This window comes from Ictidomys tridecemlineatus, chromosome 3, assembly GCF_052094955.1.
Source record: "Ictidomys tridecemlineatus isolate mIctTri1 chromosome 3, mIctTri1.hap1, whole genome shotgun sequence".
Classification (NCBI taxonomy): Eukaryota; Metazoa; Chordata; class Mammalia; order Rodentia; family Sciuridae; genus Ictidomys; species Ictidomys tridecemlineatus.
In genome coordinates, this window is record NC_135479.1 from 126,527,448 (window position 1) to 126,552,311 (window position 24,864).

Genomic DNA, 24,864 nt, shown 5'->3' on the forward strand with positions numbered 1-24,864 from the left:
TAAAAGTGGCTATCAAGTGATAAATAGACTTTAGTAAAAAGTTAAAAAGCCAATTCACTTGTAATGCATAGCTATTATGTATAGGAAATATTTATTTTTAGCTACCTGTGATTCAAGTGAAAGCCTATGCAAACATTTTTTGTAATCCCACATTAGGACTTAGGCTATATTCTTCACAAATACCTCTTGCAATGCACATCTAAATACGGATTGTTTCACATATAAGTCTTAATAAATTAGATAATTTAATTTTGGGGGGCTTTAAGGAATTTCATTATAGTGCACATATTATAATTCACATATCCTAATGGGTTAACTTTTTGTTACTGTGACAGAACCTGAGAAAATCACCTTGGAGCAGGAAAGATTTATTTTAGTTGACTGTTTCAGAAGCTTCAGTCTGTGGTTATTGTTTGGGGCATGAGGCAAGGCAGAACTTCCCTGGTTGAAGAACATGGCTTATGAAAGTTGCTCAGCTCATGACAGCCAGAAGGCAGGGGATGGGGGTCCTGGGGACAAGATATAGTCATCCAAGAGCATATACTGAAAGACGCCTCACCTCAACTAGATCCCACCTCCAACAGTTTCCACCACTTCCCAGTAGTCCATTTAAATGATGAATCCCATATGGATTAATTCACTGATGAGGTTAGAGTCTTCATGATGCAACCATTTTCTAAAAGCCCCGCCTCTGAACATTACTGCATTGGGGACCAAGCCTTCAATACATGAGACTTTGGGTACATTTCATTTCAAAACACCACAACCAATCTATGGATACTGAAACTGGAGACCAAACAGAGTTAATACCTAGGTTCTTGTTATTTCCTTTTTTTTTTTTTTTTTTGGTACTAGGGATTGAACCCAGGGGTGCTTTACCACTAGGCCACATCCAGCCCTATTAGTAGTAGTAGTAGTAGTAGTAGTAGAATTATTATGTTTTATTTTTGTTTTGAAACAGGGTCTTACTAAGTTGCTTAGAGCCTAAGTTGCTGAGACTGGCCTTGAACTTCTGATCCTCCAACCTCAGCCACCCAAGTTGCTGGGATTGCGCATGGGTGGCTTGCCTAGGTTCTTTACAAAAGGGCATTCAAGAATGTCAGAGAAATCTGAATTTAAAATTGATTGCTTTTTTTAAACTTCAGATTTTGCTTATTACAAAAGAAAACAATGGTTGTTCCTCGATAGCAAGTAAACGAATAAGAAAAAACATTTTATCTGACAATTCAATTATTTGAAGTTATTTATTAATAATTTTATTTTTTATACAAGTTATTACTTTTTGAAAATTTAAGATACATTTTAAAAATTATTTCTCATTACTCAAAATTCAAACATAATACCCTGTTTGGTTATGACATTTCTGAAAGACATTCCTAAAACCTTATTGGAGGCATTCCTCAAAAAAATGAACCCCAGTGCATAATATTATCTAATATAAAATTAAATATTTTTTAGTATTATCCTTATTGTAGTCATTTGAGAAAAATGACATTGCACAATGCAAGACAGTCAAAAATTTTATCATAAAGAAATAATTCATTGTATGTCTTCCAGGTAATAAGACTAATAAAAATCTCACCTGAGAAACCTATAACACTGGCTGTTGGTGATGGTGCTAATGATGTAAGCATGATACAAGAAGCACATGTTGGCATAGGTGATTGACTTTTTTCCTGAATTTTAAAGTCTGTAATTATTTGGTGTTTTTGGATTTTCCTTTTGAAAATTAAAATACAATGTCAAATATATAAATGAAAACTAAATGCAATGTTGGTAATATGTCTAGTATATCCGCATCAGAAATGATTATAATTAGGCACACTATTTAGGATATTTTAGTTAAAATTTTAAAGGAAATATTACATTAGTGAATCATATTTTTGCCAATTTTAATTTATAATAAAAATAACTTTATTTTTACATGCCATCTCATACCTTATAAAATACTTTCACATTATTTTATCTATAAATTTATGATTTACATGGTTGCCCTTATGGTTTAAAATTCTTTTTTAATATTTATTTTTTAGTTATAGGTGGACACAATATCTTTATTTTATTTTTATGTGGTGCTAAGGATCAAACCCATTGCCTCACACATGCTAGGTGAGCACTCTACCTCTGAGCCACAGCCCCAGCCCCCAAATTCTTATTTTAGAATTACTGTGATTATTTGTGAAACTAAAGGTTCTGTAACACATTTGAAGACAATATTTAGAGATGAAAATAATACTAAGCAATAGTAAAAAGATAAAATGTCAAATAATTTTGTGATTTTAATGCCTTTATTCTAATTTCTATTTTGTCTAAGACTTAATTGGGTTCAGAGTACTAATACCATTAGTATTAGTAATAAATTATAATAAATAATAAATTTAATAAATTATTAATCATTTCCTACTTTAACATATTCTGACTATCTTCTTCTGTCATTTTATATTATAAATACAGAGTCAAAGAGAAAAGTATGGTTATAGATTTTTTTGCTATTGTCAAAGGATAAAATTTGAGAGTTAGGCTAACATTTGTTATGTAATAGTCTTCATTATTGCCTATGACAGTTTTCAAGTCTACTATTTCCAATTTATCCCTCAAAATAACTCCTTCCTCTTTGGGATAATTAACTGTTCATTTTGAAATTTTAATTTTCTTTCTAGTTTGTACACTATTGTTCCCCTTAAATCTCCATAATAAGTTGATAATTTCATATATCATACATTAAAGCATAAAAAATTTGCTTATATTGACAAAGGAGATGTTTCAAATAAGAAAGGAAACACATTATTCAATAAAAAGTGTTGATTAAACTGGTTAGTTATTTGGGAAAGAAGAAAAAAGTTAAGTCTTCTATTACTAAAGCAAAAGAAATTCCAAATGGATTAAGGATTTAAATAATTTATCACCATAAAAATTAATTGAAAATGTAATGAATAGTTCTATTATTTGAGTAGTGGAAAGTTCTCTTAAGTACAATACCAAAGCAAGGAACTTGAGAGAAGTTTTTTGTTTTTGTTTTTTGGGGGGATACAGGGATTGAACTCAGGGGCACTTGACCACTGAGCCACATTCCCAGCCCTATTTTGTGTTTTATTTAGAGACAGGGTCTCAGTGAGTTGCTTAGTGCCTTGCTGTTGCTGAGGCTGGCTTTTAGCTTGTGATCCTCCTGCCTCAGCCTCCTGAGCCACTGGTATTACAGACGTGCACCACCGCACCTGGCTTAAGAAGTTTCTTGTTATTGAGAAAAAATTAGTATGTCTGGCAAAGGTAAAATCTCCCCCAAAACAAATTTCAGTGGGACACTAGTAAGGAACACTTGTAAAGTAGATGACCAAGTCTTAATACTTCTAAATATGTGAAGTCTTAACAAATTAACAAGAATAAGAGTCACACTCTAATAGATATATGTGGAAAGATGTGAGTTCCAAATGAGAAGTATAAGACAAATACAAAGTATATGAAAAAAGTGTTTCATCTCTGTAACAATCAAAGGAATGTAAGTTAAAATTGCCTAGCAGATTGGCAACAATTACAAAGATTGATAAATCTGAAGTTGACAAAGATACAGAATAAAAAATGATTTTATACAGCTTTAGGGAGAGTGTAAACTAGTATGCCCTGCATTATTGTGCATGACAAAAAAGTTTAATTCTGTGCTTCTTGATCAATAGTGCACCCAGGAATTTCTTCTAATAATTAACGTGTTGTAATGATATGTATATCGTCAATAAAGTTTATATCTATAAAGTAACAAATTCAAGTTACAAAACAAATACTCTCATTTTTGTACACATTTTTTTATATATTAAATACATCTACACATGCATGTAAAATACAGAAAGAAAAATTCTAAGAGAATATAGGCTAAAAATTGTTTTTCCCCATAAGTATTGTGAATATAGATTTTTTTCTCTGCTTCTTCATTTAGAACATTTTGATACTTTCATAATAATTTTTTAAAATAATTATTTTTTAGTTTTAAGTGGACACAATATCTTCATTTTATTTTTATATGGTGCTGAGGATAGAACCCAGTACCTCATGCATGCTGGGCGAACACTTTACCACTGAGCCACAACCCCAGCCCCATGACAAAAATTTTAAAGGTTAATTTTGAAAAATAATTTTTAAAAGTTGCTTTGGGTCAAAAAACACAAACATGGTGATCTCTGATTTGTTTTTTTGAAACCTAAAGGATTATTGTAACCTAAAGTACTCTTTTTCAGATAAAATGATGCACTGATTTCAGATGGTACATTTTTTTCAATTTATTTATTTTTAATTTACATTTTTCTTTTAAAAAGCACATTTGACTTATTTATGACAGTTTGAAGTAGCTAAATATGCCTATTTTTTACTACATCAAGGTTGTTCAAGTTTAACTTTTTTATATTCACTAGAACTAGTAAAGACAAAGTTGTTTAGCACTCTTTTCATTAGATGTTTATTACCCAATACTTTGTGCTTATTGGTACAATAATTGATGCTTCTGCTAGATCCTGAACTTTTAATATTATTTTTATTTTAATTGTATTTTTTTATATTATAATTCTTTGAATATTGGTGTTACATGTCTTGTATATATTACAGCTTTATATTAAACTACACATTTAAGTAGAACAACCTTTTGGATCGCTGCTAATTTCTGTATATTAGGATTTAGTGTTTCTAAGTCCAGGTTCAACTACTAAAATATTTAAGATATTTATAGCTATTTCATGAAAATTAAACTTATGAATTATAAGTGGACATTCCTTTTTGTTTTCTTTATTACAGGAATCATGGGTAAAGAAGGAAGACAGGCTGCAAGAAACAGTGACTATGCAATAGCCAGATTTAAATTCCTCTCTAAATTACTTTTCGTTCATGGTCATTTTTATTATATTAGAATAGCTACCCTTGTACAGTATTTTTTTTATAAGGTGAGTTTTATATGGATTTTTAGGATCAATTATTGATGTAGTAATTTGAAATTTTAATTTAAGGAATGTTATAACCATATTAATTATTCTTTAATTATTTTAATTAGGTATATATGACAGCAGAATGCATTTTGATTCATTGCAAATTATTCTTAAAAAATAGTTTCTGTAAATAAAATAGCGGTACCTTTGTAATTAACATGTACTGACAGAATGCAAATCAGTAGTTTTCTGGGACCAAGAGTATAGGTGTTAGAATTAACTAGAAAGGAATATAAAAGAACTTTTGGAATTGATGGGAGAGTTCTCTAATCTTATGGCGATGTTGGTAATATATAAATTTATCAAAACACATCAAAACTTACACTTATATTGATGTCTTATTCTGTACAGATTCAGCTGCAGTAAGTTTGATTTCCTTAAGTTTACTTCATCTTGAGTCAATAAGTTTTAATTTAACTCCAACATGATGATTTCAAGCAGAGGTTAAATTTGTTTTGTTTTGTTACCATCATTGGTCTGTTAGTAAGTTAGTGAAGGTGGTGAGCTTCTCAGTACAGGGTTTTTGTATGCATAAAGTGAAATACTTAGAAATGTATTTCAACATTTTTATTTGTAATCCTATCTCTGGACCCTTTGGGAAATGTGGGAATCTGTAGACGACATGTTAAATGCCTCTGTTACTAAAACATTTAATATGCCAGAATGTCTTATATTGCATATATTTTTATAATTTATAGCTATAGGCCGGGGTAGAACATAGATTACATATTACTATAAAATGATGTGGCAGTTTTCTTCTAATTTACTGTTCTGGCTTTTACTTGTAATATGAGAATAGATTGAGGTCATAAAATGTTTTGATAGTTCTGTTTATTGTGTACTTTAAGTATTTTTGCATTGTAAAGCTATCATGGCCCAAAAAATTAAGTAAATCTTGCTTATTGTACTGTGTTTCAACTATATTGAATGAGAATTGGAAGATTGTAAATTCAAAATAATGGTATTACTTGGCAGTGATGGGAGGTGAGGGTATGTTCATTCTCATATCTACACTGCTCCTTCAAATTCTTTTAGGTATTTTTTTAATAGAATAAGAAACCTACTTTCCCATTTTATGTTGACAAGTCCTTATGAAAAAAATCCTCAGGTTGCCATATTAACTGAGATTGTGTTTCTGGACCCTTTACCATATTTAGGAATTTTTTTCTCTTTTAGTCCAAAATATTTTAATTGTTTTTCATTTAATCTTTTTTTTTTTTCAGAATGTGTGCTTTATCACACCCCAATTTTTATATCAGTTCTACTGTTTGTTTTCTCAACAAGTAAGTAAATAGAAGCTTGTGTTTTGTTCTTTTAGAATAAGATAAGTGTGTTCAAATTTTGATAGATATTTAGAAGGACTTTTTCACTTTTCTAAGTCCTGCAGGTAACTATACAAACTTCTCTGAGTAGTATGCTTAGTCAGCATAACATGCATAATATTTATTCTGGTTTTCAGTCTAAAGTTAATGTTGATACCAAAAATTTATTTTAATTCATGATGCTTTTTTTTTTCATTTTTCTTAGTCCTGTAAGTAATTAGACAAAACTTTTCTGATTAGCAATTAGCATATCACTCATAAATTTTATTTATTCTAGTTTTCAGTTTGAGATAAATGTTGATAACAAAATATATTAAAATTCTGGATGCTTTTTAAAGAATTGATATTAACTCTTTAACAGCTTGTGAGAAAATTTTGATAATTTGTTTCAATTATTTTGTGATACTTCTATAGAATCCATATGAAGCCACACCAAATAACTCTTTAGTGGTTCACCTCATCTTAATTCTTGACTCACAATTTTTAAATTTTTGTGTGTGTGTGTGTGTATGTGTAGTTGTAGATGGACAGCATGCCTTTATTTTATTTATTTCATTTTTATGTGGTGCCAAGCATTGAATCCAGTGCCTCACACATATTAGGCAAGCACTCTGCCATTGAGCTACTAAGCTCAATGACTCACAGTTTTTTATGAACTTTAGTGGTTTAGTCCAGGGATGACATACAGGTTTTACCACAGAAGCTAATGTAAATAATTGATAGAAACACCTAGAATGCTATGTTAAAAAGGTTTCTGGAGTTTAAGAGAGGGAAAATGCTGTAATTTATTAGTGATTGTAATGGGCACAGAGTGGGTCTTTAATTGTATACATGTCTCATATTTGCCATTCCTGATTTACTGTTTTATTTTACAGAAAAGGAAAGTGAATTTCAAAGAGATTAAGTAATTTGCCCAAAATAAGATAGCTAAGTTCATGACTAAACTATGACTTAGACCTACTGCTTCTGACTAATTGAGCACCCTTTTCATACCATACTTTATCAAATTGAGCAAGACATGGTTTCTAATTTATTGAAAAAAATAAGAACTTAATTATCTTAAGTTGTTAGGTTTTCTTTTCATGTGTTGTTCCTCCTTAATTACTATTTTCAACTCTGTGTACAAGCTGAACTCTAAATTTTAGGTATCTACTCAGGTAGGCATTAATTGTCAGTAACAGTTTACCTGAATGAAATAAAGAATGCTATAAGACCATATGACAAGGGGACCTGGCCTTTTTTGATTACATGTTCAGGGAGTTTACAGTATAACTTGGGAGTCAGTATTAATAGCAATAAAACAACATATAAAAGCATAGGCACAGTGCTAAGCTTTTAGTACCAATAGTGGCATCTGTGACTCTTTAAAGAACACTATCAGCAAGGACTTGTGTCACTGTGAAAGTTTCATGGAAGAAATTGAGACTTATTTATTTAATGTCCTAAAGAGAGTGAGGGATGTAGATGGGGAGACGAGCCATGAAAGCAAAACTATATGTGTAGCATACCGAAGGGATAATAAGAAGCTTAGGATGCATATAGAATTGTTTAAAACTATTATCACAGTGACCAAGTTGTGGAGAATTTTGAAATATAGATCCAGTTCACTATAATTCCAAAAACAACTGACATAGCAAAATATTTCAGTTTCTACACAGAATTTAAATCTAGGAACACTATATGTTAATGTCCATTTAAAAAACTAATTGGAGGGCTGGGGTTGTGGCTCAGCAGTAGAGCACTCACCTAGCATTGTGTGAGGCCCTGAGTTCGATCCTCAACACCACATATAAATAAATAAAATAAAGGTATTGTGTCCACCTACAACTAAAAATAATCATAATAATTAAAGTAGATTTTGTTGTAATTTAAAAAACTGTAGTTTTATGCTTTTTTAACATGCTTATTTGTGATTATACACAAAAATATAATAGGAATACATAATTTAGAATGTCAAAATTTCCTCTTATTTCTCTTTCTAGACACTGTATGACAGCGTGTACCTGACTTTATACAATATTTGTTTTACTTCCCTTCCTATTCTGATATATAGTCTTTTAGAACAGCATATAGACCCTCATGTATTACAGAACAAGCCCACCCTCTATCGGTAAGTATTTTCCAGCATTTAAGTGTCCATTGTTTTCTGATTACAAGTATTGTATTTAATGGTTAGCAGTTTAACGTGTACCTAAAAAATAAGCAAATATGTAGAAGTGTCTGCTAAGGGGTTGGAGAGTAGTAGAGCACTTGCTTAGCTATTGAGGCCCTGGCTTCAGTCCCCAGCACCACAAAAATAAATAAATAAAAATATTTTACTAAGCATGATTATTTTATGGTTTATAGTTGCTGAATATCAAAGAGAAATTTTGAGTTTTTCCTATGTTTTTAAGAATGAATGCTTTCATTCCATTAATACCTTGGGTGATTGTGTAATTTGTACTTACCTGTTGTAAACCAATAATATTCTACTTTGTGTGACAAGTTATTTCAGTAATTGTTAGTCTCTAGAATTCCTTAAGAACTAGTTTATGTCTTACTCTTGCCAAATTTATGAATGATAATCCATGCAAAATGCAAGTCGATATTGATCCCTGTTCTCTGCTTTATTCCTGCTTTTCTAGAAGCAAGTTATCACCAGAGCTCTGGAATCAGGCAGGGATAGCTGAAGGTTCACATCATAAACTCTTATTATAGAGAGGCTACGGAGATACCATTTACAGAGGTGTATCCAGTTATCCAAATATAAAATAACTTACTTTGATTTGCCAGGTTATCTAGCACAGGGCTTAACCCAAGATTAACATAGATTATTTTTCCCCATAATAACTATTATTGAAAATGCTATTAATTAAGACCCTCAATGCAGAAGCCAGCTCAAATGACCTCACTTGAAGGAGACATAGTCAGACTGGATGAAAATCAACAGAATGCAATACAGATAAATCAGCTTTTCACAACTAAACTGAAGTAATAATGCCCATATATTTCTTTATCAAATGAGAAAATGTATGAATTTCATTATGTGAACTATAAGCTGTTACCCCTATGTATGCTATTACTAGAACTGGTGGTTTGTCAATTTGAGCATATTTATTATTCTAATATTTTCTAAAAAATTTAAATTAAAACTTCTTGTTTTTTTTAAATTATCAAATTATAATAATTATTCTGTAGGTAAAATATGAATCCTAATGTATTCCTTTTTTTAATTCACAGGGACATTAGTAAAAACAGTCTCTTAAGCATTAAAACATTTATTTATTGGACCATCCTGGGTTTCACTCATGCCTTTATTTTCTTCTTTGGATCCTATTTTCTAATGGGGAAAGACATATCTCTGCTTGGAAATGGCCAGGTAAAATATATAATGTCTTAAAGAATGCTTATCAATATTTTCATTTGGTTTAGTTTTTTATAATTTTATGTCATGGAAAATAATATAAATTCAACTTAAATTATAAAATTTCAGATACTAAATTAAAATAAAAATATAAAAAGGTTTTAACTTTTTTCACTGAAGTTTCATACATTAATGACATCCTTAGAACTGCCAGTGTGCAGTTCTAAGGAAAACATAACTGTACTGCAGTGTAATTATAAAATGAGCCTCAAGTTACTAGACTGTTTTGCTGTTCAAAAATTAGTTTATACAAAGATATATGTTAATACCCCTGCATGTGGTTTACCTCAGGTATTCTAATAACAGGTATCATTTATTTGGTACTTACTTTTGTGCTAAGTGCTGTATATATCCCATGCCCATTATCCTTATAGTAATCCTATTACAAGGGTGTAATTACTCCTATTTTTCAGATGAGAAATAGTGGTTGTTTGATTTTAATTGCATGAATTGATTGTTTATTTATGGAGTGCCACCATACTCTTCAGTGCACACTGGCAGTTCTAAGGATGTCATTAAGTTACTATTTAATATGGCCACTTTTCTGAAATATGAAATTTTAAAAAGAATACTAAACAGTATACTGTTCCACTGTGCCTTGATTGGAGTGCTTATGTTGAGACGCTTGTGGCAGAACTAGGCCTCTCTTTCTGGCTTAGGTGGGTTAGAAGAACAGAAATGACAGTGGTTAGTACTATAATAGACTGGATTCCTTTGTTGTATCTGTCAGCTTTGTGTCTCTGATCAAAATACCTGATGAACAATTCAGAAAGATTTATCATGGCTCACTGTTTTTAGAGGATTCAGTTCATAGTCCACCGGCTCCTAGACAGAAATGTGGAACATTACAGAGGGAAGCTGCCCAGCATATGACAGCTGGGAAGCAGAGAAAGAGGCAGATAAACCTTTCTGTTGACCTACTTGCTTCTCACCTCCCAGGAGTCCATTCATCTCTCAGAGCCCTCATGATCCAATCTTTGCCTAAAAGACCCACCTTTGAACTTTGAAACATTGGGCCTCATACTTTAGCACATAAGCTTTTTGGGGGACATTGCATATCCAATCTATAACATTTTATTTCTTTTTAATTGGCAACACTTGGATCTTATATAATATGTTTGGAGGCACAGAAATACAATCTTTGCAACTGAAAGAGTATAAGGTTTTATTTGTTCACCAAACATCTTATTGCGGACCAAACATTCCCAGGTAATATACTAGGCTCTGAATTATATATAAGAGTAACTTACATACTTTGATATGAGTTTAGAGTCTTCTAAGTGACTACAGAAATGGAGCAGGTACACTAGTAACAAAATAGGCTAGTGCAGTTAAGGAAATAGCCTTCAAATATATAGAGGCCTTATCGATGCTCATCTCTTAAGGTTACAGGGTAGGAACATAAATGTTTTGTCACTGCACTTTTGAGGACATATTAAGTCTGATTCGGATAAAAATATGAGTCTAGTTTGTTTTGTGTAACACAAGGGCACATCACTTTCCAAGTAATAATTATCTTTTATTTTCCTCTTGTGCCAATTATATTACATGCTTTTGCTTATTAAATCATAATAATCCTGCATGAGAAAAAATTATTTTTTAACTTTTTTGCATATTGGAAAATTTATAACCTCAGAGAAATAAGTAATATAAGAGTAGAATTCTAACTCAGTCTGTGTGCTTAGTCATGATCCTTAATACCTTTGTAAAAACAACTGTTAGCCTGGTGCCCTTCTACTCAGCCTTGCCACCTTTGCAGGGTATAGTAACCATAGAGCACAGACACATGAGAGTGCCCACTTCCTATTAAATAGTAAGATGGAACCAGACAGATGAAGAGGTCAAGGAGTATTAAGGCAGAAGTCATTGAATGAAAAGAAAATTAAAGAGATCTTTTTTGCTAGTTACTACTTTTTTCCTGAAAAATATGTACACATTGTGGTAAATATTTTTAAAATATAGGAAAAAATATAAAGAAGGTAAATCATGGTCTAGGGATGTAGCTTAGTGGTAGAACACTTACCTTACATGTGTGAGGCCCTGGGTTCAATCTTTAGTACCACCAAAAAAAGAAGAAACTAAATTGCCTGTTATACCTCTATCCACACATTATTGCTTCTGTTTTTAAACAGATTTTGTCTGTTTTAACAAATTTCCTTTCATTCGTTTGTAACTTTTGCAGTTTTCATTATCATTATAATTTGCATCTCCTTATTTCTTAACATTCTAACCTGTGGTTTTTCATATTATTATAATTTTTTCATAGCTACACAATACTCTATTACATTATGTGAGTATTCTTTTTTTTTCCCTTTTTTTTTGTGGTGCTTGGTATTGAACCCTCAGCCTTGTACATGTGAGGCAAGCACCCTACCAACTGAGCTGTATCCCCAGCCCAAGTATTCTCTTACTTTGAGAATTTAAGTTTGCTTCTACTTTTTAGTGGCTTGTTGTTATTGTTGTTGTTGTTGTTTAAGAGACAGTGTCCCATTATATTTTACCCAGGCTGATCTTAGACTCCCAGGCCCAATCGATCCTCCGGCCTCAGTCTCCTGAGTAGGTGGAACAACAGGTGCACACCATCATGTCTAGCTTTAGTAACTTTTTAAAATTAAATTTTTAGCATTCTTTATAAAAAGATAGAACCTTAATTCAGGATAAATTGTTGGTCTTTAGTATAAAAGTTTTTTCTCTCATCACCTGCTTAATTGGTTTTTTTAACACAAATTATAATGCCCCCTTTACCTTGCCAGTTATATCATGTATGTAGTGTATATACTAATAAAAATTAATCTGCTACTTACTGCTGCCTCTAGAAATAATGGAAAAGAAACACAGTGGAACTATTCAGAATAGGATTTACATTCTGGCACCTGTAGTAGTAGTAGTAGTAGTAGTAGTAGTAGTAGTAGTAGTAGTTGTTGTTATTATCATTTAGTTTCCTCTCCGCTAAAATAAGAAGTGTGTCCCTACCTTGCAAGTTTTCTGTATTAAGTGACACATAAAACATTAATCACAGTAGCAGTTAATATAAGTACTTGGTAAGTCTTAGTAGTAATAGTTGCTATTTATACTATCAAATCATTACACTAGAGAAGGCCTGTGCTGATCTACTTTTCCCAGAAATTTTCTTTTTAACTGTGAAAATCCCCTTGCTATCTTTTCTAGTTCTAAACCATTGTTAATGTTTCCTCTTTAGGTTGCTTTTGCCTCTCTACCTCAGTTCCTCTCTTCATCACTAGTTCTTATTTGAACCCACAGACCCCTGTCCTTTAGCTCCAGCTCCCTCTTTTATATCTGTGCTAAAAATCTGTTTAGAGTTGTATCAAGTACAAGTCTCATTTTCATTGCTCATATGTTGATGCTTCCTGTTTTCCTTGTAGTGTTTTTATATGCCCAGGAAATCTATAAACATCTCTGATATTATTGGTTTGTATCTTTGCACTCTTTCTTTTGGTCAGTTTGGCTAACGGTTTGTCAATCTTATTTATCTTTTCAGAGAACCAGCTCTTCATTGCATTGATCTTGTACATTGTTTTCTTATTCTCAATTCCATTGATTTTTAGCTATGGTCTTAATTGTTTCTTGTCTTCTACTGGTTTGAGTGTTAGTTTGTTATTTTTGTAAGTCCTCAAAGTAGAACAAAAGCTTATTTATCTCAGATCTCTTTAATTTTTTGTAGTTGTAGGTAGACATGATGCCTTTATTTGTTTATTTTTATGCAGTGTTAAGGATCTAACCCAGTGCCTCACTAGGCAAGCACTCAGCCACTAAGCTACAGCCTCAGCCCTCTAATTTTTTAATGTAGGTACTTAGTGCTATAAATATTTTTTAGCACTGCTTTCATACTGTACTGAAATTTTGATATGTGATCTCTCTGTTCTCATTTATTTCTAAGAATTTCTTGATTTCTATTCTCATTTCTTTCTTCATCCATTATTTATTTGAGAGTATTGGTCAATCTCCATATGTTTATGTGATTTCTATTATTTTTCTTGCTGTTGATTTCTGGTTCCATTCCATTATGATCTGATGGAATACATGGATTATATAGGATTTTTTGTTTGTTTGCTTGTATTGTATTTGCTAAGATTTGATTTGTGGCCTATAATATGATCTATTTTAGAAAAAGCTCCACACGTATCTGAGAAGGTAAATTCAGCTGTTTTAGGGTGGAATATTCTGTAGATGTCAGGTAAGTCCATTCAATACATAGTGTCATTTTGGAGGGAGATATCCTTATCGATTTTATGTTTTGATGGCCTGTCTGTTGGTGATAGGGTCTATTGAAATCACTCAGTATTACTGTGTTAGGGTCTGTGTGTGTGTTAGGGTCTAGTATTACTGTGTTAGGTCTATTACATTAGGCTAAATGTCATGGAGTATTTGCTCCATATAATTGAGTATTGATATCTGGGAAATAAGCGTTAACTATCATTATATCTTCTTGTTGGATTGTTACCTTTACTAGGATGTAGTGGAATTTTTTTGTCTCTTATTAATTTTTGCTTGAAATATGCTTTGTCAGATATGAGAATAGCTACTCCTGCTTTTTTTCTTGAACATATGCATGGAATATTTTTGTCATCCTTTTACTTTCAGCCTTTGGATGTCTTTGCCTATTAAAAGGAGTCTCTTGTAAACAGTGTATAGTTGGATTATGTTTCTTGATCCATTCTGGTTATCTGTGTCTTTTAACTGGGGAGTTGAGACCATTAACATTTGGCATTAGTATGGATATGTATTTGTGGTTTCCTCCCATTTTGTTTTTTTGCTATATTTTGACCAGTCTGGATTCTTATTTAGTGAATTCTGTTGGAACTTCCTGTGTTTGGGAGCTTTGGAAATTTTTCTTTTGTTTATCTTTGAGTATTCCTTGTAGTGCTTGCTTGGTGCTCATGAATTCTTTCAGTTTATTCTTGTCATGGAAAATTTTTATTTCCCCCTCAAATCTGAGTTTTGCTAGGTATATTAACCTTGGCTTGTTTTCTTCTAGGGTTTATAATATCTCATTCCAGGCCCTCTTTGATTTTAGGGTCTGAGTCAAGAAATCAAAAGTAGGCTTTATTGGTTGCCTCTAAATGTGACATGATGTTCCTCTCTTGCAGCTTTTATTATTCTTTTTTTATGTTCTGTTAGGTATTTTATTATGATATGTCTTTATGAGCTTCTCATTTGAATACACCTATTTGAGGTCCTATGACCCTCCTTTTTGTGGACCTCTATCTCATTTCTGATAGGAAAAGTTTTCTGTAACTATCTCATTGAAAATGTTCTTTATGCCTTTAGTTTGTATCTCCATATTCTTTTTTTTTTAGAGATAAAGAAATATTTTTTAAGAGAGAGAGAATTTTAATATTTATTTTTTAGTTTTCAGCGGACACAACATCTTTATTTTTTTGTATGTGGTGCTGAGGATTGAACCTGGGCCACACACGTGCCAGGCGAGCGCGCTACCGCTTGAGCCACATCCCCAGCCCTCCATATTCTTTTCTATCCCAATGATTCTCAGATTTGGTCTTTTAATGTTGTTCAATAGTTATTGTATATTCTGGTCATGTTCTGTATTTTGTTCCCTTTCTTGCATTCTGTGTAATCAAAATCATATAACTAATCTTCAAGGCCTAAAGTTCTGTGTTCAGTGATTGGGGTTCTATTTACTACACAATCTAATCTGTTATTGATGCCTTCAAGTGAGTTTTTTATTTGATTGATTGTGTCTTTCATATCTAGGAGTTCTACTTAGTTTCTTTTCACTATTTTTATGTCTTTATTAATAAAGTACTCTTTCATCTCCTATACTTGCTTTCTTAATTCCTTTCTTAGATATTCTTTTAGTTCACTGAACTTTTTTTTTACATTTTATTTTATTTTTATTGGTTCTTTTTAGTTATACATCACAGTAGAATTCATTTTGATATAATTATACAAACTTGAAACATCTTACTCTAATTAGGACCCCAGTCTTGTGGATATACACAATGGTGGGATTCACTGTGATGTACTCATATATGTGCATAGGAAAATTATGTCAGATTTATTCCACTGTCGCCCCTTTTCTTACCCTCCCTTCCCTTCATTCCCTTTTGCCTAAACTACTGAATATCTCTTCTTCCCCCCTCCCTGCCATTGTGGGTTAGTATCCAAATATCAGCAAAAACATTTGACCTTTGGCTTTTTGAGACTGGCTTATTTCACTTAGCATTATAGTCTCCAGATCCATCTATTTACCAGCGAATGTCATAAAGTCATTCATCTTTATGGCTGAGTAATATTCCATTGTATACATATACCACATTTTCTATATCCATTTATTTGTTGAGGGCACCTAGGTTGGTTTCATAGCTTAGCTACTATGAATTGAGCTGCTATAAATATTGATATGCCTGTGTCACTATAGTATGCGGATTTTAAATCTTTTGGATATATACCAAGGAGTGAGATAATTGGGACAAAAATTTTGGTTCTATTCCTAGTTTTCTGAAGAATCTCCATACTGCTTTCCAGAATGGTTGCACCAATTTGCAATCCCATCAGCTGTCTATGAGTGTACCCTTTTCCCCACATCCTCAGCAATTTTTATTATTACCTGAATTCTTGATAATTGCCATTCTGACTAGGGTGAGATAGAATCTCAGTGTAGTTTTAATTTGCATTTCTCTAATTACTAGAGATGTTGAACATTTTGTTCATAAATTTTTTTGACCATTTGTATTTCTTCTTCTAAGAATTGACACTGTTCAGATCCTTTACCCATTTATTGATTGAGTTATTTGGGGTTTTGTTTGTTAAATCTTTTTAGTTCTTTATATATCATGGAAATTAATACTCTACCTGAGGTGCAGGTGGCAAAAATTTTCTCCATTCTGTAGGATCTCTTTACATCTTGATTGTTTCCTTTGCTGGGAAGAAGCTTTTTAGTTTGAGCCATTTCATTTATTGATTATTGATTTTACTTCTTGCACTTCTAGGAGTCTTTTTGAGGAAGTCAGTTCCTAAGCCGGAATGTTGTGGCTACATTTTCTAGGATGTGCAGGTTTCTGCTCTAATTTCTAGGTCTTTGATCCATTTTGAGTTGAGTTTTGTGCAGGGTAAGAGATGGAGGTTAAATTTCATCCTGCTAAATATGGATTTCCAATTTTCTCAACACCATTTGTCTTTACTTTAATGAATGTTTTTGGTGCCCTAGTCTAGTATGAGATAACTGTGTTTATCTGGATTTGTCTCTGTGTCTTTGTTTCTTTTCCAGTGGTCTTCATGCCTATTTCAGTGCCAATACCATGCTGTATTTGTTATGATAACTTTATAATATAATTTAAAGTATATATTTTTTAGTCGTCAGTGGACATTCATTTTATTTATTTATATGTGGTGCTGAGAATCGAACTCAGTGCTTCACACATGCTAGGCAAGTGCTCTACCACTGAGTCACGACCTCAGCCCCCTCTATAGTATAATTTAAGGTCTGAGAGTGTAATGCCTCCTACTTCACTTTTCTCACTAAGGATTGCTTTGGCTATTGTGGGCCTCTTTTTTTTCCAGATGAATTCATGACAGCTTTTTCTGTTTCTATGAAGAACTTCATTGGAATTTTTATGAAAATTGCATTGAATCTGTATGGCACTTTTGGTAGTATGGCAATTCATTGAACATTTTAAATCATTTTTTTATAATCTTTCTCTAGGTTTTCATCTACTTCACTATCCCCTTTTTTGGGGAGTTATGGTATTTGGGGAGAGATTTTATTTGCCTGTTTTCTCACATTTTTAGAAGTCTTGCATATCAACTGAGGTGGATTCCCCTACCCCTTTTTTTGCTCATCCTTTTGTGTGTAAATAATTCACCTATCTGGGACTTCTCTCTTCTTTTGATGTATGAGTAGATGCCAAAGGGTAGGAATTGAGTTCTCTCTCTGATTGTTTCTCCTTAGGTCCTTATTAGTTTGGGACTTTGTGTCCTCACTTCTTTGAGTTGGAATAGTGTCAAGGAATGTTTAGTTCAGCAGCAGAGTTTCTAACTTGTGAACTTTTAGTGTCCCTGTAGTTTTCCAGCACCTCACAGAATGGGGCAAAATAATCTGTAGTAACAACCCGTTACAAACAATACACAGCATTAAAGTTAAATACCCAATTTTTACTATTCCATCTTCAACATTAATTTATTGGTGGTAACCAATAAACAAGAATGGTTGGTTCAGCAGTTGTCAACAATAAAAATAATTACCATGAACTAGATCTAGCTTTAATGCAAATAGCAGGTGTCAACTATATCACCCACAGCAGTAATGATTGTATTAGCCTTAATGTTGGGGGCAGGAGTTATATAAACCAATTATTTTTGAAAGATGGTAAAAATACAGTCAATTAGGAGAGAAATGTATTCGGAATTTTTATAAGTTTACAATTTCAAAAAGTGAACAAAAAGGACTAGGCGCCTTGGCACAGGCCTATAATCCCAACAGCTGGGTAGGTGTAGGCAGGAGGATCACAAGTTCAGAGCCAGCCTTGGCAATTTAGCAAGGCACTAAGCAACCCATGAGACCCTGTCTCTAAATAAAATGCAAAATAGGGCAGGGGATATGGCTCAGTGGTCAAGTGCCCCCAAGTTCAATGCCCAGTACCACTGTCCCCCCCAGCATGTGTGAGGCACTGGTTTTGATTCCCAGCACCGCATATAAATAAATAAATTAACTAAAGGTCCATTAATAACTAAAAAATATATATATTAAAAAGAGAATAGAGAGAATGTAGAAGAGATGTAGCAGATGGTGTTTCTATGGAAGGAGGGGGAAATATAGAAGAAGCAACATATTGGGAGAGGGAGAGAAAACAATAGAATATTGCTGTTAGCAGAAGATTAAGAGAGAAAGAGAAACTTATAGAAATAAACAAATGAGGGGCTGGGGTTGTGGCTCAGTGGTAACTCACTTGCCTAGCATGCATGAGGCACTGGGTTCGATTCTCGGCACCACATACCAATAAATAAAATAAAGGTCCATTAACAAAAAAAATATTTAAAAAAAATAAAATAAACAAATAAAAATAATACAAACAAAACTATATAATCTAAAAAACCTTAACCATCAAAAGACAATGCTAGGAAAAATAATTCATTTTAAACAATTCTAAAACTGAAAGTAAAAAGAAACAAATGGGTGTATGTATATATGTCCCTGAACCAATCAGCACAGTCAGAATTCACATGCACCATGCACACACATTCATTCATTCTCTCTCTCTCTCTCTCTCTCTCTCTCTCTCTCACACACACACACTCACACACACACACACACACACACACACAGAAAAAAAAATTTAAATGAAATTTAAAAATCCAAAATCTTAATGAAGAATGAAGGAACCATCTTCTTTAAGATGGTCAAAGTAGTTAACTAGATTTGAGTGGTCACTGTCTATGTCCAAGTCTTTTTTTCTAATTCTTCTTGATTTATGTTTTGATAGAGCAAGGGGGGTGAGGCTATTGACCCCTTCCTGATTTTGTGTTGTACTCTGAGCTGCCAATTGGAGTGGCATTTGATATAAGATTTGCTTCCCTTCTCACCAGTATGAGGTGGGATGGGTTAGGACATACTGTCATTTGGCATTTTATCCATTAAGACCAGTGCAGTCCCAGGATACAGCTTCTGCAGTGTTCCACAAGGGGAGCTCTAGCAGGTGGGAGAGCATCTAATCAAGCCTCAGGGGCTTTGTGGGGTGATGCCTTCTTTGGAGAGACTAGATTGACCCTCCCCTAAGGCTAGACCATAGTGGATCTCTTATGCAGGTCTGCTTCCTTGGAGCCTCCAAAGAATTCCAGTCATGGGGCAGAAGGGCTGATTCTTCACTCACTGCACCCCACAGGCACAGCCTTGCCAGTCTTAGTCTCTGAGTGTTTAACCCACCCCATCCCCACCCACTCTGACTCTGGCTATTTCAGCTGATCACATGAGCCACCAGACACAAAAGTGAATCAGGCTCCCCTTCCCCTTCTAACTCAAATGCCCCTGGGTAAAGTCTTCTTCTACCTGTTTCACTCATATCCCACCAGGCCCAGCTTAGGTCCCTAAATAAGCACCTGCTAGAATATTGTGGTTGTGCATTGTTTTTTGTTGTTGTTGTTTTTCGGGGATTTTTTTTTCCTGATGTCCTGGGTCCCACGGTCAGCACAATGGTATGTTCACCCCAAGATAGCTCCTGCCTCAGCTCTCCATAGCCAGTTGAGTTTCAGAACATGCTTTTCCAGCACCAGTGTGCAATGTAATCTCTGGATCAGCTAAGATTAGGTAGCATTTTTTATCTCAGGCTTTTTCATACCAAAACTGTTCTCCAACTCTCTCTGATGAATCCATGCAAGCAGTGTATGTGGAGACATCAGATGGGCTCCATGTATTCTTTCTTCTTTGTTTATGGCACCCAAATTTCTGAGTACTTAAGCCCCTTTTATTAAATTTTAGGGAAATCCCTCTTTCACCATTCACTGTGTTTGTCTACACTATGGCCAACTTAGAATGCAGCTTTCCTCTGCTCACCCATCTTCCATTTCCCCTATAATTAACATCCCTTTTTATTTTATCTTGAGAAAAGTTCTTACTGAGTTGCTGAGGCTGGCCTCAAACTTGTGGTCCTCTTGCCTCAGTTTCCCCAGTAGTTGGGATTATGGGTATATGCCACTAAATCCAGCTTACTTGAGAGAGATTTTTATATAATTTAAATTTTTTTAAATCCCCAACATTGCATCTAGAAAAACTGACTTCTATGAAATTATCTTTTAAAACAGCTTTACAGCCAGCATGGTGGTACATATTTATAATCCCAGCAGCTCAGGGGACTGAAACAGGAAGATCCCAAGTTCAGAGCCAGCTTCAGCAATGGCGAGGTGCTAAGCAAGTCAGTGAGACCCTGAGTCTAAACAAAAAAATACAAAGTAGGGCTGGGGATGTGGCTCAGAGGTCAAATACCCCTGAGTTCAATCCTGGTACCAAAAAACAGCTTTATAATTTATGCCTTAGTAAAGCTATAATTGACAAATAATTTTAAATATATAATTTGGCACATTTTTACCATACAACTTTTAAATGTGCAGTTCAATAATGTTAAGTATATTCACTTTATTTTACAGCAGAGGTCTAGAGCTAAAACTTCGTAATTATTAAACAGCTACTCCCCATTTTCCTGTCTCCTCTCCCCTTCCCCTAATCTTTAAAAATCACTGTTCTGTCTTCTGTTTCTATGAGTTTAACTATCTGTGAAATTAATTTTTTTAAAGCTAAAGTATACAGTAAATTAGGTGACTAAAAATTAATGACTATATTTTTTATAAAGGATAAGTTTATTTCCTTCATTGACCCATGCAGAATGTGTTATCTGGGACATGCTTATTCTAACAATGTTGCTGTCGTACACAACATTTTTGGAAATAGTTAATATAGTCATTCTGTGATCTTAGCAAGAAACTTCCTTCAGGAAGAAGCTTTGTAAAATTATAGATAAGGAAAAATGCTATGTGAGATTATAAATACGGAAAAGAAAGTAACAGGAATATGTAAGAGAAACAAGCTAGATTGAGAGTTCCTCTCCAATTAAACTTACTTCAACTACATGCCATGAAAAAGGTATCATGGCTACCATAAGAGTGTATGAGATGGGTAGGGATATTATGATGAAGGAACAGGAAGGAGGGAATAGTCACATGGTAAGAATAGAAAACTAAGATGATGCAGGGAGGAAAATATCAGAACAATCTCAGAAGTAGCCTAATTCCCATCCCAACGCTTGATTACATTCTGCTTCTCTGGTAGTTTCAACCAAAGGCTTCAGAAAAAAAATGGGGACTAAAGATACATCCAAAGCTTGATATCTACTACAGTCATTCTTGTTGGTCAGACATGAAAATTATAAACTAGCTAGTAACTTTTTTAAATGAGATCCTCTCCAAATAAGGGGTTTGATTTGTTTTGTGTGTTTTACCAAAATATATAGGAACTCAAAAGAAAGTTTCTACTATTAATGATTTTTCCCTTCTTTATGAAAGTGTACCCAGTTTAAAAAAAAATAAAATAATTAAAATTCAAAAATATATAAGATGAGAGGGTAAAAGCAAAATGCTATTAGAGCAGTGTTATTCCACTTAGACTTCTCTAGTAGAGATTTTGGAATTGTCAGACCTTGGATGCCATTCTAAATAGTATATTATACACTATTCCATCATTTTAAAAATTTAACAAAGGATTAAAATCTTCACTCCTTCATCAATGCAGATAGGTACTGATCATTTGCCAGATTAGTTGGAGGTAAATAATGAGGTATATAGTAGACTGAGAAAATGAAATTTCAAGTTGTTTTTAGGGAAAGAGGAAAATAAACCTTTATGTAATGTTTACTGTAATTTTCTTTAGTTTCTAATGATTTCTCCCCTATTTCTTATCCTTAATTAATTTATCTTACGTGCTATGTATGTCATCAGCTGCTAAAACCTAACTATCAAATGGTAAGAGCTCTATTAAGGCTAGAAATGAACTCTGTGGCAACTGTGTCCTGCTGCAAAATGCTTTATTTCAACTCAAATGATTTAACTAATGTAATTACCAATCAGGTCTTTCAAGAAAATATACACAGTTTAATTCTTATGATGAGTAAATACAGGCTCTTAAATTAAAGATTATATTATAAAAATACCTTTGATTGTCTAGTTCATTATAGAATTTCCTGGTATGTTCATTTATTCATAAGAAATACTTAAAGCACTCCAGGCACCTAATAGGAAATTAAATATAGCTGTATCTTAGAGGAAAATAGAAAAGTAGACTGTCTCATAGTATCACTCTACAATCTATCATTTATTATAATGGGTCTGTAATAGAAACAGTTTGTATAGGAGCTGAACAACTGATTAACTCTGGAAAAGTAATTTTTATATAGATACAAGTGAAATAAATAAAGTTAAACCTGATGAAGCTTTCACCTTTTGTGAAAGCAACTCTTGCTTAAACCACTATTTTTCTCTTGTAATTACCCTCTCATTTCTTCACCATCAGCCTTTCATCCTCTTGGATCAAACACACTGCCAAACAAGTTCTAAGCTCTCCCATCTTTAAATAAAAGACATACCTGCTTGGCCCACAACCTTCTACTTACGTTACAGTTTTCTATGTCTGTTTAGAGCAAACTTGAAGAAATTCTCTTTTCTCACTGTTCTACTGCTGGCTCCTATGCTTCTCTGAATGTTATCCACTGGAGCGTTGAACCTTAGCACTCCCACTTTATGGTCAACACCAATTCTACATTCCTGCATCTAAAAGCGTGTCTGAGACCTAATGAAATTGACCATCAGCACAATTTATGAAGCCTTCTTTATGGCCATGTTATCTTCTGTCAACATCTGTAACTTACTTTGGCTTCCTTATATTTTTTACTGGGTTTTTTTTTTTTCAGTCTTTCTTCCCACCCTCAGAATCAGGGTTTCTCTCCCTCTAAACTGTTGGTATTTTGAGCTAGGTAACTTTTTGCTTTGAGAGCTCATTCTGTGAATTAAAGGATGTTTAACAGCAAGCCTCACTTCTGCTCACTGGACACCAATAGCACACACACACACATATACACACCTCTAGTTATGACAAGCAAAAATGACTCCATATCCAGCCAAAAGTCCCCTGAGAGGTACAATCACCCGCAATTGAGAGCAACTTGGTCTAAAGTAGAGCAGTGGCATAGGGCTTGGTTGTGGGCCACCAGTTCTTTATCTGTTTAGAAGGTGCACTCATCTCTCCCATCTGAGAAGTGATCCAGAAAGTTAACAGTTTAGGATAGAAAATATTCTGAGTAACTCTGTCTCCTAATTTCCTGAAATTCAGGCTCTATTTTAATGGGGGGGGGGGGTATACAGCTCAGCAGTAGAGCGCTCGCCTAGCATGTGTGAGGCCCTGGGTTCGATCCTCAGCACATGTAAAAATAAATAAATAAAATAAAGGTATTGTGTCCAACTACAACTAAAAAATAAAAATATTTTTTAAAAAAGAAGAAGAAAGCTTACAGTTATGAATACAGACCTAAATACACTGGAAAGTGATTTTGACCCAAATATGTCTCATTTAGTGCAAAGCAAATGTAAGTTCAGCTCACTTCTCCTTAGCCACATCCCCAAAATGACCTCTGCAGGTCCATCACCAACCAGTGATGTCAGAATGGAAAGAAATTGCAGTCTTAACTGATAGATTACAGTTAAATACATTACTTTTGGGGAGCTGACAAAACAAAATCCACACAAATGTGTTTCTGTGGCCCTTTCTAGAACCTCAAATGAGGCTTATGCAAGAGGAAACCCTGAATCTTCTTCTGCTTCTAAGTAAGATACCACATAAAATGCTTTCAATCTAAACCCAGTAAAACTAGATACTGTCAAATAGATACATAGTTTTTACCATTTCCAGGCCTGGGTCTCCTGGCTGCAAACAAGTATCTGTCCCTAAAGCCCTGGAAAAGAGGAGACCAGCACTCCTCCAGGAACTGAATTGAAATCCGATAATTTTCTGTATTTCTGGGTCATTATTTTAGAGGTGATAAAAGTAGGAAAGTAAGCAGAGGTTCAATATAAGTTTTCCATTCTTTGCATCATGACACACTTCCAAATCACTCTCAAATAAGGGAATGTTAAGTGATGTTTCATTGTTAATAATGATAACTGTTATTTATTATTTAATACATACCAGATTCCTTGTCCTTTTTGCAAACCCTAATTCTTATAGAAACCCGTGAGATTTATCATTTACAAATGATGTGTGAGATACAATGAAGTAATATAAGTAAATGCTAATTATTAGAAATCTATGGGTTTTTTTTAAAAAAACAAGAACTTTTAAGCAAATTATTAAACTAATGTTAAGATTGTGACTACTTTGTAAATGAAATTAACATAAACTTCTGGTTATATTCTTATCCGTGTTCCTGATATTCTTTAGGGATTCTGCGTGTTTAATGAACTTTAGTCAGTTTTAGCTATAACTAGGACTAAAGTTCAGGCTATAAATACTTTCTCAATGGCATTAACTGCATTTTCACATGGAATCTTTTGAAGAGTAATTCCATTGGCCATTATCTTTTCTTTCAGATATTGGTTTTAAGTTTAAATTTCTTTTTTTCCTGCTCTGCTTATGTTGTATCCAGAAATACTGTCGCAAAAT

The 24,864-nt window shown here is 33.5% G+C and overlaps 1 protein-coding gene across 8 annotated transcripts in view; it reads left to right on the forward strand.

The window, feature by feature from the left end:
• The window catches only part of Atp11b (ATPase phospholipid transporting 11B (putative)), a 116,946-nt gene that overhangs the window by 67,358 nt on the left and 24,724 nt on the right, over nucleotides 1-24,864 (forward strand). For 6 of the 8 annotated variants that reach the window (XM_078043713.1, XM_078043712.1, XM_078043714.1 and 3 more), the window contains 6 exons: nucleotides 1,558-1,660; nucleotides 4,777-4,922; nucleotides 6,188-6,247; nucleotides 8,269-8,396; nucleotides 9,143-9,256; nucleotides 9,506-9,644. In XM_078043713.1, coding sequence (XP_077899839.1) covers nucleotides 1,558-1,660; nucleotides 4,777-4,922; nucleotides 6,188-6,247; nucleotides 8,269-8,396; nucleotides 9,143-9,256; nucleotides 9,506-9,644 — 690 coding nt within the window. The remainder of the gene's footprint in view (nucleotides 1-1,557; nucleotides 1,661-4,776; nucleotides 4,923-6,187; nucleotides 6,248-8,268; nucleotides 8,397-9,142; nucleotides 9,257-9,505; nucleotides 9,645-24,864) is intronic. The other 2 variants (XM_078043717.1, XM_078043718.1) reach the window with 1 other exon arrangement.